This window comes from Scaptodrosophila lebanonensis, unplaced genomic scaffold, assembly GCF_003285725.1.
Source record: "Scaptodrosophila lebanonensis strain 11010-0011.00,11010-0021.00 unplaced genomic scaffold, SlebRS2 tig00000129-arrow-arrow-pilon, whole genome shotgun sequence".
Taxonomy (NCBI): Eukaryota; Metazoa; Arthropoda; class Insecta; order Diptera; family Drosophilidae; genus Scaptodrosophila; species Scaptodrosophila lebanonensis.
In genome coordinates, this window is record NW_022060583.1 from 1,623,277 (window position 1) to 1,642,403 (window position 19,127).

The 19,127-nt window shown below is 44.9% G+C and overlaps 1 protein-coding gene across 13 annotated transcripts in view; it reads right to left on the minus strand.

Moving 5' to 3' along the window:
* Positions 1-19,127, minus strand: part of LOC115628931 (microtubule-associated protein futsch) — a 45,830-nt gene that overhangs the window by 11,611 nt on the left and 15,092 nt on the right. For 8 of the 13 annotated variants that reach the window (XR_003995852.1, XR_003995853.1, XM_030525193.1 and 5 more), the window contains 8 exons: positions 18,089-18,446; positions 14,963-17,653; positions 14,497-14,874; positions 8,120-13,789; positions 7,369-8,052; positions 7,108-7,301; positions 907-1,050; positions 771-846 (listed from right to left, as the gene is read on the minus strand). Coding sequence is in view for 11 of the 13 variants with exons in the window: in XM_030525193.1 (XP_030381053.1) it covers positions 771-846; positions 907-1,050; positions 7,108-7,301; positions 7,369-8,052; positions 8,120-13,789; positions 14,497-14,874; positions 14,963-17,653; positions 18,089-18,446 (10,195 nt within the window). In the remaining 2 variants the exon portion in view is untranslated. Of the gene's footprint in view, positions 1-454; positions 513-770; positions 847-906; positions 1,051-7,107; positions 7,302-7,368; positions 8,053-8,119; positions 13,790-14,496; positions 14,875-14,962; positions 17,654-18,088; positions 18,447-19,127 lie in introns of all 13 variants that reach the window. The other 5 variants (XM_030525202.1, XM_030525201.1, XM_030525203.1 and 2 more) reach the window with 4 other exon arrangements.

Sequence of the window (19,127 nt, forward strand, 5' to 3'; positions counted from 1 at the left end):
GTGAAAACATACTATATACTAGTATATTATTCACTAGATAATGTTGTTCCTTGATCGATGATTTTTAGTTTCTGCTCTTCTGATCAGATCAGATCAGACTTATATTTCTCTCTGGTATACAAAACACCAATAACTTTCCCTTTTAGTTGAATACTTGTATTGATTGGAAGGAACCATCACTCATGCAAATCCCTTTAGGATCTTTAAAGAGCATAACAATATGTGTTTGTTTAGCTCGGATTTGTTCCACCAGCGGGCAATGGCGTGAATAGAGTCGGGTAGAAGATACAGATATGTATGTATGATGACGAGACGTATTGTAGATAGGCGATACGTGACAATGAGACTATATAGACGACACACACTTAAAAGTACAAATCCAATGATGGGTGAGTGCTTGTTGTGTGCTTGTGCTTGTGCTTCAGTTATGGGGGGTTTATGGTGATCTAAATACCTGGCCTGGCCTCTTGTGGCACCTAATCGCTATGTCTAGCTATGAGCTGAGTGCATATCTACAAGATACAGAACGCGTGAAGATACGAGATAGAAAAGAGAGATTGTTGAGCATGTGCGAAGTAGGTTATAGCGCGACTTACTCTATAGTACTAAGGTATACGTATAATTATTGTCTTAAAAACTGAACTACAACTACATATATAGTGCAGTACTATATACTTGAGTACTTTTATATTTGTTTGTGGGCTCTAATGTAAGAGTATACAAGTTTAAAAGTGTATTAGTTGCTGGCTACGATAAAACTTGAATGTTACCTTCGCGTTCCGCCATAAGTTCGCGTAGACGTGCACGGATTTTGCGACGTTCCTCGTAGGTGGACGCCTTTTCCAGCTGTACGTAGAATTTGATTTGCAATTATGTATTGCTTTCGATCGCGCGCCAATTACTTACCAATTGCTTCAATATATCCTCGTCCCAAATCTCCTCGATGTCACAAGTTGTTCGTGTAACTAGTGATGAAGAGCTATTGCTGTTGTTGTTGTTGCTGCTGTTGCCTGTTTTGCTATAAGTTTTCGTAACACGCGTCGTTTTCACCTGAAATCGAAATGCCAAAAAAAAAAAACATATGTGAATGCCATTTGTTCCTACATTTTGTTTATCAACCGGAAAATTTTTTATGTTTTCTGCTGCTCGCTTCTAAAACGCCAGCATGCCAGCTCACCAGCTGCTTTGTCTATCTAAATAAAGCCGATGAGCGCATAATGCCGGCAGCAACAGCAACAGATTTGCCAAGTATTGGCAAAACAAGAAACTCAAAAAATGAAAGAAGAGCAAAATTTGCGAGGCAGACGCCTTCGCATGTGGCAGAGCTGCGACGAAGCATTTTGGCCCAAAATTCGCCAACAACCATCGGAGCATGACAACACAAAAATCCAATGAACGTCGTTGCCACCATTGTTGTTGGTTTCGTTTTTTTTTTTTTTTTTTGTTGCTTCCGGCTGCGCTTAGCTACTACATGCTAATCAATTAATAATCCATAAATTGAGGAAGCTCTTTCACCACCAGCTAAATGCGCATACTTGCCGTATACTTGCTATTTGTTATAATAACTCATACGCCTCGTGGCTCGCACAAAGATAGCTGAAAGCTTTTGAGAAATGGCAAAAAGTATTGAGAGAAATGGCAATACTATGTAAAGATTTGCAGTATAATTTGCTTAGCTGCCTCCAAAACTTTGCACATATCCTAAAAAAGGCCTAGCAAGCTTTATTTTTTATTTAAAATTTGTGTTGTATATGTACACATTGTTTAACATTTATCAAATTGCTAAGAAATAGGTTGTAATTACTAAAAGATTTGCAGTTACTTTGCCAATATGCGTCTGTAGTCTAATTTAAATAAGTGAATAATGCCTTATTCTAGAGGTTGCATTAGGGTAGTATTTGGTGGAAGATTAAATATTTTTACAAACTCAAACTCACGATCAAAACAAATAAACGATCGTAAAAAAATATGTACACATTGCCATTCTACACAGAATATAAAGGGACTATCTAATTTATAAAATATGTTTCATAGATGGCGCAGCTTACTTCCTTAAGTTTCATAGAAAATGACAACAAATTACAGCCGATATGAGGCGCTTGAGTCCAAAATACTGTTAAATCAACTCTTAGTGTTGCCAAAGGAAACAGGGCAGCTAAGCAAATTACTATCTTTTAATATATTTCTTGCCAGCTAGAGCATTTTCCTGCTGACTGTTTTCCCACTTACATGTATATTAATGTTTATACAATTTTCTTAACAACAGCATAATATTAGGATAACAGTCTTCTAAATATTTCGAAACTTATTTCATTTGTTTTTATTGCATCCCCCATCTTCCCGTACCAAACAAAATTAATTTCCTACGTTAAATGAGAAATGAGCGCAATTTGAAAGGAAAATTGAACAATAAATGTCAATTATTAAGTATACGCAATGTGCGTCGCATGAATTCCGAATGCAAATAACCTCAGACAAACGGATACAAAAACAATGAAAGCAAATGTACAATAAAAATTTAAAAAGCGAACGACCAACCTACAGATTTGTCCGTCTTTTTGTCTGTCTGTCTGTCTGCTTTGCGTCATTGCACGGAAAACGATTTCGAACATTTCCTTATTGCACATTTACCCGCTAATGCATATGTACAACTGGCAGATGTCGAGCGGACGGAATTGCCGCGAAAATTGTTTATAACAATTTGACCAAATTTGGTCAGCAACAAAAATTTGTTGAGCAGAACAATTTTAAAAACAGGCCGCACATTTTCGAGAGCGTCCGAAAACACGCGTTGCTATTTTTAGTTATAAATTATTTAAGAAATACACAGATACCAAGGCACATGGATATATATATATATAAACACACAAATACTCGTATATATATAAATATTCTATGTATATACAAATATATATGTACGGATATAATGTATGCCAGTGTGTGTGTGTAAGAAAAAAATGTTCTTCATAATTCTTTTGAGATTTATCCCATTCTTTCTCTCGCTACCGCTCTCAGTCGCCCCTGGGCATTGTTGTTGTTGTTTTGTTTCGTTGAAAATTGATTACTTTATATAATATTTGTGTCATGTTATAAACAAAAGCATGGCAAGTCAGCAACAAAATTTTAACAATAATTGCACAAGTTGTCAAACAATTTTATACACATTTTTCTTCTCCAATGTGGGCCAACTTTTATTTGTTGTTCGTTCATAAATAAATTTGTGCCTTTTTATGTGCACTCTCTATATTTGTGTGTGTGTGTGTGTGTGTGTGTGTGTGGGTGTGCGTGTGTAGCAGTTGTTGGTTTTTGGGATGCACAATTTATTTACTTTTTTTCAAAAGTTTATTTTCGGGTTTATTTTGTGACGTGTCAAAGCGTTTTCGTTGCCAACTATTTGGCGCAATTCCGCCAAAGCGTAAAAAGTTGACAACGTTGCACAGTTGCAGTTGAGCGTGGAAATAAAATCGAATGGCAAGCAATTAAGATTGCAAAAATGAGACAAGCAGACAGATAGACAAATAGACAGTCAGGGGGGCAGACAGGCGCTACTTTTCACCTGCCCTGTACTGCTTTTGGTTGTTGTTGTTGTTGTTGTTGGTGCCTGGCATTGACAAAGGCCAAATGCATTGTTCATTGTTCCTTGTTCGTTGCTCGTTTTGTGTGGCAGTCAATTAGAGAAATATAGTATGTTTCTGTTGTTGTTGTTGATGTTGTTGTTGGCTTTGAAACAGCCACCCAACGCCCAGGCCATATGATTAATGGTTTTAATTTTGTCAAGGCATTTCAATTAAATGCTAAGTGCTCGCCATTAGGTGTGCAATAAAATTGACCAAATCGATAGCCTTGTCCTGGCCTCAGCGCCCACATGTGAGTAGGTGGGCCAGTTAGTCAGTCAGCCAGTCAGCCAGTCAGCTCCTCCATGTCGTCAAGGCTAGGTATAAACTTTTCATTTAACGCAAAGTTCTTGAAATTGAAATGAAATACACGAAATTTCGTTTTGTTTATATATTTTTAGAGCGCACGTATTTTCACTGTGACATGCAAAAAAGCAAAAACAAGAATGTTGTTCTTGCCGATTATGAAACAAGTTTTCCATATCTTTTGGATTTTGAGGTGAGATGAGGTGAGCAGCTGCTATCTAGCCATAATTATTATTTTGGCTACCTTGCGGGTTCGCTATTGTGTGTTTGTTTGCTTTTGCTTTTGCTTTCGACTATTCGACTATTTTTGTACTCTACACGTATGTATGTTGCCAAATACCCGTACGCATGCCTTTAAACAAGAAATAAACGCTAGGTATTTAGTTCACACACCGTTATAGTAGAAGAAACAAAAATGGAAATGGAAATCGGGAGCACACGAGCATGCTGATTGTGCTTTGCCTACTTCCGCTGCCTGCTCGCCTTCTCGCCTGCTTTCCCCACTGCCCCCCCCCCACCCCCCACAACCCCACCCCTTCACATCTCTTCCCTTGCCATGCCAAAGGCTACATTGCAAGTGCAATGGGCGGCTGTTCGCCTTGCATTCAAGCATGTATTTGTGTAGTATGTGTCTATGTGTATGTGTATGTGTGTGTGCTTGCTTGGGCGCCCGTTGCTCAATGCTCCAAGCAGGCAGGCAGTCCGCATAGCCCGTCCGTACGTAAAAATAGTGCCGCGCTATTTTTGTCGAAATTTTCCGTAAGCTTGCGCTCTCATTCAACGCGCGCCTTCATACCACATTATGGTCGTACACGTATGCCCCACCCTCCTGGTTCCTGCCACAATGCTGCTGTTCTCGTTCCCCCTCCTCGCCCGCTGCACATGTCGCTACACCTCATCTAACATTTTGTCGTCTCGCCTCGCCTCACCTCGCCTCGCCTCGCCCCACCTTGCCCAGCCACGCCCCATCACGCCTCCTCCTTCTTGTCACTGCCCGATTGCTTTGCTTTGCTTTCCTTTTAAATTTATTTATTTATTTTATCTTTGTCTGCCTGCTTTCTACCATTCCCTCTCCCCCCATGCTACGCAAATACAAATACAAATACTTGGTGTGCGTGTCCGTCCGTCTGTTTAGCTCTTAGTGCATAGCATACACACATATGTATAAATATGTATGTATATCACATTTTTATAAAGCAGCCGTCGCTGTCACCATCACCATCGAATTTCAGGTGCATTTTGAGATGTCGTGACAGAAATTCTTTGCCGCAAATTATGCGCATTAAACACTAAAAATAATTAAAGTATTTTCACACATACACACACATGCCCTCGTCCCGCACTTACGTGCCTTGCTTTTATCCAACTGCCAACTGCCAACTGTCGCTTCGTTGTTGCCACTATTGCTATTGTTGTTGTTGCTGCTGCTGAGGCTGCTGATGTATTTTTTTTTTAATGCTGCAATTACTCCAAATATGGACACACGTTGGCCAATGTCTTTGCCGTCACGCACACAAATTCATATCACAGCGAACACACAGAAAAAAAAATTATTTTCTAATTTTTTTTTTAATTTTTTTTCTTGTTTAACACTGCCGGAGAATTTTCCCCTTTATTATTTATTTATTTATTTAATTTGCACTGCAATCTCGAGCTCGTCGTCGTCGTCGTAGTTGCTCGTGGTACAAGTGATCGATGCCGCCTCTGAGTGTGTACTGGCCGACAACGACAATGATGCGTCGCTCCTGTGTGCCAAGATTGGACACGACGACGCACACGGCACTAAACGGCAAAGACAGAGAGTGAGAGAGAGCAGCAGGGAGCTGAGCGAGCGAGCGAGCGAGCGATCGCTCGATCCACAAACTATTGAAAACGGAAAGAGAGGCGGACGCACTCACAACTGTAATACACCGTGGGTGGCTGTAGGGGGCTGTGGACAGCCCTAGGGCAGTATTGGTTAAGTGCTGTGTCCAAAATCGCCAGCTGTGACTCATGGTTTAGATCGGGCTTCATCACTACACCCTTCACTTCACCTTGCAACTAAGGGCCTGGCATAGCTCAGGAGCCAACAGGAATCCCTCAATGTGAAATCGTTCCTAAGTATATGACTCGGTTCGAATCACGGCGCCTACAATCATCGCATAAAGCATGATTTTAAAATTCTATAAGAGTGGTTTCAATTATAAAAAAAAACTCATTTTCATTCCTATTCACTTCATCTTGCATCTAAGATCTTGGCATAGATCAAGAGCCAACAGGAATCCCTCAATGTGAGTTTGTTCCTGTTCGGTTAGTTCATGATTTTAAAAAACTACTTGCCGTTTTGAAAATTCTACAAAATTCTATGAAAAATGTCAAACTGACGTTTTATGGCCAAATCGGCAAGCTGATTTCGCAGCATAATATAATTTTTAATTTCGCCACCTACAAATGATGCAACACCATATCATACTATATTGACAACAATATGTTATTCGGCTCCAAATTGTAATAAACAATAATTAGTTTACGCCATATCGTTCCCATCACAGCTATATGTTATAGTTACATAAAATGTAAGCAAAAAGAAACCTCGCTGCAGATTAAAGCATTCTATGATTAAGTCACAGAGTTCCGCCCAACATTTTAATGAATAAATAGATTTTGTGCAAAGTTCTTAAAGATACAATAGACCTATTAATTTGTAGTTTAAAGTCTGCATTTCCTAAAAAACATACATCATATTTATACTACCACCATATTTCTTTCTTGTAGTAAACAACCTATTGTCTTACGATTGTTTTTTTTTTTAATAGTTTCATTTCGAAATAATTCTGGTGCGGTTCACTTTTGTCGAAGGTTTAAAAAATTAACTTAAAATTCGACCGAACATATGACATTATTGCACATACATTTACATTTAAACAATAGCAATGTTGTTACTAAATCAATAACTTGAAAGCTGTAAGGCACTAGAATTTTCTGTGAATTGAAATCCGCTTTATCTGTAACGGATTTAAATTGATAGAAAACTTATCAAGCAGCTGCAAGCTAATCAGTAATTGAATTTCATTGCTAAATAGGATTAATTTTCTAAGCACATTCCATCATACTTGTGTTACTTAAAATATATCCATATATGTACCTATATACATCCAAAAATCTCTTTGCGTGATCAATCACTATTTTGCGCATCACTATCACTTACCGCTTGATCGCCTTGATTGGCGTTATTGTTGTTGTTGCCACCACGTTGTGTATATGTTCGTGTTGAAGTTGTTGTTGTTCTTCCACCTTGCGGCAACATGCTCTCCACACCCTGCATGATGACGCTGGCACCGAGGAATTTGTTAAGCAACGCACGTGCTTCCTGATCCTCGGCACTATCGCCGGGCTCAACGACTATACAAAAAAAAATTAATATTATAGATAAGATGTTATAATGTCTATAGAATTAATTAGCACCCACCATTATCAGCATTGCGCATGCGCTGAAGCACATCGTCCACGCCTGTCACCACGCGATCTTCACCGGTGGTGTTGAGGAACGAGCGCGTCGATTGCTTGGAACGTGTGCTCGAAGAATGCTGGCGAAGCTGCAGGGACTCGTCCGCTGAGCTGTCATCCAATTGGGAATGCTGCAGCTGTTGCTGGCTGGTATACGCTGCCGATTCGATGACGCTGCAGACCTCGTTGGACTCACTGTCCTCGGTCTCATCGGCGGCGTCGGGCTCTTGCGAGCTCAAACGTGAGTTGGTGCGCAGGATCAGTCCAGCTTTGGGGTAAGCTGAGGCGCTGCTGCTGGTGCTTGTGCTGCTGCTAGTCTTAGACTCAGTTACGGACTGAGAGGACTCTTTCCGTATAAACTTTTCGCTCATTTCTTTGACGGAGCCACGACGCACGTATTTCCTATCTATGTTCAGGTCATCCGCATCGTAGCCGAGCGCCTGTGTAGCTTGCTTGTCCAACTTCTTGAACTCTCGCACCACCACGCTGCCGTCGTCGACATCTTGGGAGCTCTTGCGTTCGACCTGTTGCTGCAGGGAAGCCAGCTCATCGGCATTAGTGGAGTAAATGAGCTCTTTACGCTCGCGCCTAGGAGCTGATTTGTTGTCCGAATAGAACTGCTCCTCGATGACATAGCCTGTGACTTCTATAAAAATGGAAAGTTTACCTAAATGAAGTGGTTCTAAAATTGTACCCATGGTTGTCAAACTTACCTTCGCTTGTTGCACAGGGCTCATGTGCCGGATGCGCCTTTTTCTTGAGTGCGCGTATACCGAAAAGGGGAAGCCCGTTCTCATCGGTGGGTCCTACCCCGTAGCTTGAAGTGATTGAGTCTTCTTCACGACGCTTGATTTTCTGACTGCTACTGGTGGAGCCGGTGGAGCTTGTTGTGGTGCGTGTGATCTTCGTGTTGCTGCTCGCTGTGCTACTCTTTTTGGGTGGGGGCGTCGATACTGGCGTGTGGCCACGAAGCACCTTGCTGCGATCTGCCCATATGGGAGCCGATGTCTTCTCAGCACCTTTTACGGGCTTATTGCGGTTGCCGCTGGTCTTTGTGGTTGTTGTTGTTGTCGTTGTGGACTCAACACGTTTTGTCTGTGGACTGCGGTTTCGATCGGGCGTCTTGGCAGCTGAGTCGCGTCGACGCTCCGGTGACTGAGTAGAAGGACTGCTGCTGGTACTTCCGCGTTTTCCAGTTGGGCTACGGTGTCCGGTTCGAGGATCCTGGGCAGGACTGGCGCTACGATCGCGTGGTTTCACAGGGGGCTTGCCCTGTAGACTAGCGTTATCCACCTGCTCCGTACGGGTGGTCTGACGGCGACTGCTACTGGTACGCACTTCTTTCATACTGCTACTAATTGTCTTGGCATCGGGGCTGTGACTACGGTCCCGAGGCGTACGCGGCTGGGTCTGATCCGGTACTCGTCGCGAGGACTGCGGACTGCGACTCACGTTTGCCGTAGTAGCCTTAGGTGGTTCTGTCTCATTTTTACTTGACACCGTGGTGGTTTTCGTGGTTGTGCTAGTCACTATAGTCGAACCCGAATTGATCATATTCTTTTTAATCAAACGAATTTGGGCGCGTATGCGACGACGTAATTCGTATGAGCTAACGGTTTCCAATAATTCTTCAAGCACTTGCAGATCAAAGATTTCTTCAATGTTGGTGTCGTCGTTAATGCTGCAACTAGGCTCTTTTCGGGTCGTACGCTTCGGCACATCGAACTTAACTGCCGTGTTCGGGTTGCGCGGCTCATAGGTTGTTTCGTCCTCCACCGACGACTTCCGTGAGTAGTTGGTCTTGTTAATCTCAAGAGAGTCGCGACGAATATGTTCCAACGAACTCTTCGTGTGATCCATGTAGGAAGGGCGACGTCCCGTTTCTTCGGACTTGGTGGGCGTTGACGTTGGTGACTGCTTCTCGAAGAGATTGCGCCGTGAGGCTACTGTGTCCGCGGCCACACGGGTTCGTCCGACGCTAGTGTGTATTGGAGGCTTGCCAACGCTGCTAGGCGTCTTAGTCTGGTCTAGAAGTGGTTCAACGGATGGTTCATTGTCAGGTTGGCTCAATGGGTTAGTTGTTGGAGTTTGCTTAGTGCTGTGCTCAGTGGTGGTTTTAACTACGGTGGTCTTTGTGGCGGTGTGCGTACTGGGTGCCGGTTTACTGCGGATCATGTGTGTGGGCGAGGGACTTTGTGGATATGAGCTCTCCTCGTCGACGTCGCTTTCGGGGCGGGTGGCGCGGTAACTACTCTTTACGAATTCTGTTTCGGAATCTGTGGTGGAAATTTCAGCAGTTGTTGCTGGCATACGGTTAAGTCCTGTTTTTGGACTAGGCTGTTCAGCAGACGGCCTACGCTTCGGTGTAGGCGTAGCTGTTCTCGGTATTTCTTCGCGCTGCCGTGGCGTTTCGAATCTAGACTTGGTGGTGGATACACTCTTTGTCTGCTGGCTTTTGTAAGCCCTGCGCTCCTCAGCTATAAGTGAAGCACTTGGCCTTTCCACTTTAGGTGTAACTGGCGAGGTACGCTCATTCGGCTGCAACAATTTCCTCTCAACTGACTGTGGTGACTTGGGTTTATTGCCATTCTGCTTTGATTTGGGCGCCGATATAGGCGTAGAGTTACGTGGCACAGATTTTGGTGAGAGCACCGAGGGCCGACTAAGTATATCTTTCTGACGCTGAAGTTCAATGGCTATGGTATGATTTTTGGTCATGGGAACTACATCATCCTGCTCAGGCTCGGTATCGACGTTATCGGCATTAGGTTCTTTTATAACTTCCGTTCGATCAGTGCGCTTTGTAAACTGTTTGAGAACGACATTGCGATTCGCCTTTTCAATTTGATCCTCCGCATCCGTCTCAATGACGCCTTCTGGCTCTGATTCCTGATCCAGCTCCGGTTCATTCTGACGTGATATATGACGTTCGATGTTTGCTACTAACCGGGGTGATTTTTGCGGAGCCGTGGGGGCCAGTTTTTCGGCCGTATCTATAAATTTGTGCACTTTTTGTGACACACTCAGCGTACAGTCGTCTTGAAGAAGCTCTTCGTCTATATCCTCATAGCTGGGTCGCTCTACTTCGCGTGTTGGCGTTATGGGCTGCATGGTAATGCTTTCAGCTGTCTTCAGGAACTTATCTACTTTTTGATTAATGCTGAGAAGACACTCGTCATTGTCGGCAACCTTGGCATGACGATCGAATTCGCGACTAAATGGCGCCGATGATTTGGGTTGCTTTGTTTTCTCGGCGGTATTTGTAAACTTCGTGACCTTTTCGTGTACACTCAACAAACACTCGTCATCCCCATTGGTGGGATTCCAATCAAGACTTTTCGGTGCCTCAATTGTTGGATTATCCAAAATCTCATCAACTCCGTTTTCATCCGGTTGATCTTTGGAGCTACGCACTTCAGAAATCCGGCAGCCAACATAGTCGTTTGTTTCCTCCTCAAATATGGGTATGTTTGTGACCACAGGTTTCTTTCGTGGTTCGTCGTCTGGTTCCTGCACTACGTCAGGGTAGCGTGGGTTGCCCGTGTCGAACTCAGTGGGCACCGGTGTTGGCACGATCTTATCTGGCGAAGGTTCACGGGAACTCTTTGCATGCTGTATGTCAATGATGACATTTTCCATTTCCTCACTATTAATTAGCTTTTCGGAAGTGGTCAAGTTAATAGTCTTGGTAGTGAAGCATTTACTAGGGCGACCACGATCAGAAGGCCTCTGAGCTGTGTTCGGGTTTAAGGTACTCATTTCCGGTTGCTTAGGAGTTTGCGGCTTGCCGTTGACCACCTTAATGACATTTTCACTTGTTGAACGAGTCACTTTATCTTTGTCGCGTCGAGTAACGCGTGGCACAGGCGCCGATTCTTTTCGTTCCGTTACGGGGAACTTGCGCACAGGGGAATTACCTCCTTTCGGCTGCGAAGGCTTTCTATCTCCTAACTTGGGAGATTTTGGCTCTGTGTGATCAATTATGATCTCTGTGTGAACGGAAATATTGCTCGAGCGACGACGCTCACTAACCCGTACGGGACTAACATCAGAAGAAGAGGACTCTCCATCCACATCGTCGTCTTTCTGCGGCTTTGGCTTGCGTGGTGAGGAACGCAGGCGATCTTTAATCGAGGGCGACGCATTAACATCGCTAGGCTTTCTGCCTTGCTTATTTCTCGATGTTGAAGTTTTGATGGTGGAAATGCTTGTTTCCTCCACCAATCGATCCACCTTTGCTGGCTCTGTCCTAGCTGGGGAGTCCTTGAGAGGACTCTTACCGATTGGTGTTTTTGTTTCGGATTCCCTAGGGCTATGGGGTTGAGGCTGTGCTGATCTAGTAGTTTTTACAGTTGTAGTTGTTCTGGAGCTGCGGCGTTCCGTTTCAGGTTTGAAAATTTGCGGCTTCTTAGTTTCGGACTTGGTCAGTGGTAGCTCTTCAGGTTCACTTTCGTCAGATAGTTTCTTAACTGGAGCTGTATTACGACTAGTAGGACTTACATTGCGTGGCGTTTTGCTTATCTTCTCCACTATAGTTTTTTCATTGCAGTCAATGATCTTTTCGGTAACGAAATGGTTCTCAGTGGAGCTTAATGATTCTTTGCGTGATGGTGATTTGGAGCTACGGGTCGGCGATTCACGATGCGGTGACGGATGCTTTGTGGCAGGCGCATTTCGTTGCGGTGATGGTGACTTCTCTGGGCGCACTGTTACAACAATAGTATTCTCCTTATTCACGTAAACGGTATCCTCAACATTTTTGGGAGTTTTAACGGGCACATTTAAGCCGCTTCTTTGCTTCGGAACTTTCTTTACTTCTGTAGTTTTCTTTGTTTTCTCGCTGTTCACAACTTCCTCAGATTCTATGACATCAACCGTTAGCTCACTTAATTGAGGCGAACGGCCATCTGGCAATGGACTTTCTGTAGGTTGTGAAGGGAACTGCTGGCGCACTACAAAGGTTTCGATAACACCCCTAGGCTTATCATCCTCATCGTCATCTGGACAATCTTCGATTCTCACATCGAAAGTTTCCTTGACCACTTTTGGGATGGTTTCTTGCGGCTGTTCGTCATCAGATCGCACATAGGTGCCCTGTGTATCACCATCCTCTTCCATACCCAGTATTTTTCGACAACGATCCTCAAAGGTCTCACGACGGCTTAATCCCTTTTTACGATAGGTAGGCTTGTCATCGTCCTGATCTGGCTCCGGACTTTTTGAAATAAAACCACCATCAGTACTCTCAGGAATATCAGGCTCGGGCTGTTTTTCATTCTGATTTCGAGGACTAATCGGTTTCTGTGTAATACGTTCGTTGGTTATAAATTCCTCATTAAAATTGTTCGTTGTGTTTCGCACGTTTTGAGTATTTATGCTCTGGAAAATAACTTCTTCTCGATTTTGGGTTGGTCCAGGTATTTGCTTTTCCGGACTCTGTCGTGGTGCATCTCTAGGTTTAGATAAGATTGGTTGTTGTTCTTTAGGGCTTTCGCGTGGTTTAGTTATATTTGACAAGGGTCTTTGAGGACTCTGAAGCGATTCATTGTTTATTTGTGGCTTTTCAGGAATTTCCTTTGGTTTTGTTTTATCCGAAAGGGGTTCGTCAGGGTTTGGACGTGTTTCCTCTCTAGGACTAACTACATTTGGCTGCTGCCTTTTAGGACTGTAGGGTATAGTTTCTTCCGGGAGCTGTTTTTCTGGGCTATGTCGGGCCTTCTCCCTGGGTTTTATTTGACTTGGCAACTGTTTTTCAGGACTATGGCGCGGTGATTTTGTTGGCTGTGGCGCTTCCTTAGGCTTTGTTGGCCGTACAATTGGAGTGTCAAGTTCTTGTCTCGGCTTTGTGGAGGTCGGTAATGGCTTTTCTGTCGTTACGTCCCTGGGGCTAAGCTCACCTGGCAACTGTTTTTCAGGACTTTTTTCCCGGGGCTTTAGTTGGACTGGCAACTGCCTTTCAGGACTCTGAGAAGTTTGTGAACGGGTACGGGGCTTGGGTGAAATAGGCGACTTTCTAACTTCGGACTCATCTATAACGATTTGCTCATCGATATGTAAGACATCGTCAGTTTGAGGAACTCGCTTTATAGAATTATCGCGCAACTTCTCATAGGTTGTTTCTCTCAGTACTGTACGACGATCGACACTGGGAGACTTGGAGCTACGTCTAGAAGGCTCCCGTTCCTCAATCGGCGACTGACGATTGACATCGTCACCGACTATGCGAACATCGTCGTGTGTAGCGTTTGTGCTGCTGGTGATTGTTGTGGTGGTGTTGATGGTATGATTGGGTTTTCTATTACTTTGTGGCGTGCGTTTGCCGATGTCGTTGATCTTGCTGGGTGATTCATTTGGAGTTACATGTGGTCGGCTCTTGGGCGTTGCTGCAGAGAGGACATCAACGCATAAACATAAGGGGATTTCAGACGGCCGCAATGCTGCGTTCTACTTTTGGGTGTGTGTGTGTATTTCCCGCTTGGTTAATGTATTAGTTACGTCAAGTACTACGTAAGTAGGCAGATAGATAGTTGGATTTGTTAATTGCTCTACGGGGTTAAGATTTTTACTAATTAATTTGGCAGGCAAAGTCAGGTGTGCATGGCAAGTAGCTTGAGGGTTAATTGCGCAAAGCCCGTTAATTGAACAAATCAGTTTGTTGCTGGTATGAGAATACTATATAGTTGGTCGTTTGGTTTTCTACTTTCAGCTAACATGCAACTCGTGGCTTCAAGCAACAGCATCATGCTGGCTGCTCTCTCACGCCGTCTTTCTCATCCTCTTCCTTGCTTCGGTCCATACGACCACCTTCTCATGCATCATAGGATAGGGCTAATATAGTATAATCTTTAGATTGTAAAGTCTTGACTCGTCATGTGTATGTTTATGATACGTGTGGTGCTTGAGCAAAACATTTCACAATTGCATTTGGTTTATCAAGTGTTTTTTTATTTGTAAGTTCCAAAACAGTTTAAAAACTAGTATAGGTAAATAGTACTTTATTGATAGCTTTAAGAAGTTTTTGTGTAGTTTTTTCTTTGTGTTTTTCTTTTTTTTTTCAATTCTTTTTATATTTATATTTCTTATGCCTTACCAACGGTTTCTGAATTAATTAAGGCCGTGGCAGTCAACGCAGGCTCAACAGCTGGGCTTGCTGGTGCCTCAGGGGTGGCGGGCGCGTTCTTGGCCGCTGCCTTATCGGACGGACCAAGTTTGTAGTAATGGCGTTTCACACACAGCGGCTCCTCGATGAGCGCGTGGGAGGCGTCGTTTGTGCTCAGTTGAATTTTTGTGATTTCGTTTTCAGTGTTGTTGGTGGACTTGCTGTTTGGCTTGTTGTTGGACTGGTTGTTGTTGTTGTTGTTGTACTTTGTTGTTAGTGTTGGTTCGTTGTTAATAGTAGGAGGAGTAGGTGGTAAAGAGAATATATCGGCTGGCTTAGTGGTAGTATACGTATACTGTGACAGGTTATCTGAAGGATACATTCATATATATTCATACATAGTTTCCGAGATAGGTTTTGCGCCATTGGCATAGGTAATGTGTAGGCTAATTCGTACCTGGCACTTGAGGAAGCTCGCTGCTGACTGAAGCTGGAGCTGGACCTGGACCTGAAGCTGAAGATGGAGGTGAAGCCGGGCTGCTGGCTGGCACGGGTGCAATAGTGGCGGGTGCTATATTGGAAGGTGCAGCTGGGGTGCTTGGTGAAGATATGTTAGCTGGAGCTGTAGGTTGGCCTGCAGGCTTAGTGATAATCGTAGTAGTGTTCGTAGTTTTCGTAGTGCTGATCGGTGCCGATTTGGATATCGGTGATTTGGCACCGGATGCTGGTGGGGACTTCGGCGAACGCTGCGGCATAAGATCGATTGTTTCGTTAGAACCTTGAACGTTGCGGGTCTTCACAACAGTTTGCTTGGTAACGACAGTTTTACCCACGCTCTTGGTGGTGGGCGGGCCAACGTGACGCGTCACCGTCGTCGAGCTGATGCGGCTTGTTTCGGAAGGCGCATGACTATCGTGGGAACCCTCTCGTGTATCGCGTCGATAGGTCTTTGTCGAGGAGATACTCGACCGCGGTGTGTGGCGCTGCTGATTACCATGGGGGTGCGTGTGCGAATCGCGGCGGTGCGACGAGCTACCCGAATGATTACTCTCCGCCGGCGAAGAACTGCGCAGTGAGGCAGCAAATGCGCGATGTGTAGCATCTACTTCACGCTCCTTTTGCAGCTGCCGGCGTGTTGTGGTCGTTGCCTCATTAGTTGTGCGCTTAGTGGTGGTACTCACTGGAGTACTTTGACCACTTGGCTTACGTGGTGGCGATTTGTATAGAGGCGCACGCTTCGTTGCATAGTCAGGCGTTGTCTTTGTAGGGGATCGTGCAGAGGGAAAGCCTTGTGTGGTGTAGTCTTCACGCGATGGAGTGCGTCTGGGACTGATGGGAATGTAGTCAGTGCGTGTTGGTGAACGCGTGGGCGACCTTGCGGCAGGATAGCCATGACTACTCAACTGTTCCGGACGACGATTTGGCTGCTCCACTTCGGTCTCAATAATGCGTTCCGTATTGGTTTTATGCGTAGCGCTATGATTGCGACTTACTGTCGTCTTGGAGGTTATTACTTCGCCATCTGGCTCACTGTGCTCCTTTCTGGGCGAGCGAGCAGAAGGGAATCCGTGCGTGCTATAGTCGTCTTCGACATGTCCACGTCTAGGAGTGGTAGGCTGTTCCCAGCTAGGTGTGGCCTGCTGAGGGGCAGCAATTTTCTTTTGTGGTGCAGAGTCCTGCAGGGCCGGATAATCATCACTGACATATTCCGTCTCGATGGTGCGCTGTGAGCTTGTCTGCTGCTTCACCTGACGACTCTGTTCGGACTTTACCACAATTATTTCCTCACCATTCGGACCGTAACGCACTTCATTCACACTTGATGGTCTATCTGTCGGATACTCCTGAGTGAGCTTATTGGGACGCACCGAAGGAAAGCCGTGCGTTGAGAAGTCCTGTGTGGGCGGCTGACGCGGGGAGCTGGGTGTGCCGGCACGCTGAGTTGGATACTCTTGCGTGGGCTTATGCGGCTTTACCGATGGAAACCCCTGCGTGCTAAAATCGCTGGTCGGCTGACGCGGTGTTTGTGGCGTCGAGGGACGATCTGTTGGATACTCCTGCGTTGGCTTATGTGGCTTCACTGAAGGAAACCCATGGGTGCTAAAATCGCGACCTGGGGATGGTGACTTGTGACTTCCATTAGGATGATCATCATACTCCTCGATAGTCTCAGACGTAGTCTCTGTTGAAAAACGACGACTGGACTTCTTCACCGAGGAGTACGACTGCGATTGAGTGGTTAGCTCATCAGCAGCTGACTGGCGACGCACTGTCTCCACATTGTCTACTACGTCGCGAGGCTCAGAGCCACGTGGTGTCGGCGACTGCTTTACGTAGCGGTCCTCACGCTGATCACGCTCATCATGTGCCCGATGCTGGCTGTAATTGGTGTTAGTGTTGGTCTGCCGCACAGACTCATTACCTGGACGGAGCTCCTCCGTCTCATAACGCTTGTTCTTGACAATAGTGCCATCGGGTAGCTTCTTCACCGTTGTAATCATCTTAACGTTCGGCTTAGGATACTCAACTGTATTGGAAATGATCTCACCCGGCTGAGCCATCAAGTGCTGAACGTGACGCTGATATTCTGGCGAAGCCTTGTCCATGTCCACATAACGCTTGTTCTCTTCATAGTGCTGTTGTGTTTGCACATTCTTAGTAGTATTGGACTGCTCTCGACTCTCATGACGCTCTTCAGAGTATCGCTGCTGTTGTTGGCGTTGGTGCTGCTCCTGCACGCGTTCACGCTCTTCGATAAGCTGCTGCTGTTTTACACGCCTTTGCTGCTCCTGTATGCGATCTCGCTCTTCGTGCAGACGTCGCTCCTGACGTTGTTGCTCCAGACGTTGCTGTTGACTTGTCTGGCTGTCTAGCAGATAGCGCTGAGGCTCGGCGCCATCGTCGTACTCCACGTGGGAGGATGAAGACACCACCTGCGACGTCGACGAGGACGTAGTCGAGCTCATTTTCATCTCGGTGCGGCCGCTGTTTTCATCGCCAAACACCACCTTCTCCTGCAGATGCGTGTCGGAGCTCTCCGATGCTTTCTTCACAAAATTCTTGTCATCACCTTGATGCGAGGCGCTTGAGCGCTGCTCGTTGCGACCCTTGAATTCGGCGATGCCACCACCATTGAGCTTTTCAACACCTAGCGCAAGGATGGGAGAGGGATTGGCACAAACCAAGACAAAGAGTTTATCAAAACGCACACAAAACATATAATATAACTACTAGGCCACAACTACATACATATATACAGTAAATATCGCCTATATGCAAATAGAAATCAATTACAATTACTGATAAAAAGAATACATGAAAAATGATTAAGTGTTTTCCAATTCCTTGTAACTCAAGGATGTATCTGAAAAAGATTTCCAAAACATCTGAATCATAATTTTCTTGTACACTCGGTGAAGATTTTCTGCTTAGCAGTACCTACAGAAAAGTAGCTTTCAGGTAAAATATTGTGGAATTTTCTCTGGTAGCGTATAGGCGATATTTGTTTCAAAATTTGTGTGTCACAGCCACATTACCAATATTGACTGTAGTACATGAGTTACAATTGGCCCAGAATACGTACCATCTGTCTTAGCCACTGTCTCGGTGCGATAGGCACGTCCATCGGGACTCACTTCCGAAGAGGTTTGCACATCCCAGCCTGTGGTGTTTGGCTGATTCAGGCTCAAAGAATGAAACTTAATGTCATGGGTCGGACTCATCGAATCGCGCACCTCCTTGGATTTGAGACTCTGAAAGCTTTGATCCATCAGCGCATCCCCATGGCTAGTCGTCAGCGGATCCTTTCCGTAACCGGTCACTGTATTGGCGTTGTCCGACATCGCTTCGTTCTGATACAAATCTTTTAGGCGTGACTCACGCAACTTGTACAGGTGGCTGCGTATCTGCTTCTTGCGTTCGCTATCCTCGGATTGCTGCCACTGCAAAGAACGAGCAATTGCGACAATTGTGTTAACAACAGGCACTGGGTGTACTCATAAATAAGTATTAAACAACATATAGAAGACTTTGCAACGTCCTTGAGCTAATTGTGAGCGAGCGAGTGCTCAAGTGTTTGCCAAGCAAAGCCCACGCGCGTTTATAGTCGCGTTGAAAAACGCGCCTTTTATGGAGAAGCGCGCGCTCACACACAGGCCGCCAATTAGCAACAAAACAAACACAATCTAACAGTCAATAATAGTCAGTCCGTCAGTCCGGCACTCCGCCAGTCCGCAGGTCTATAACAAAACAGTAGTCGACCAGTTGCCGTTGTAACGACCATTTACAGTTGCATAGCGAGCTCGAACGCTTCGATGATTCGATATTGCGATGCCCCCATGCGATAACATCGAGAATCGAAACCTGCCATAAATGATAAATAAGTGCCCTCTGAGCCAATGCACTAATTATAGAAATCTTGTTGTCGAGAACAGTAACAGCAATAGCAACAGCAACAACAACAACAACAATGACACTACTGAATCGGCTAGGTTATCATCACACCTGAACCGCTCAAACCTTAAAAACAAACAGGCTAGCCGGCCCATGACAACTTTGTTTATAAATAATAAAAAGACCGCAAAGTATTCAAACTGATAAATAAGTTTTACTTTCAACACAAT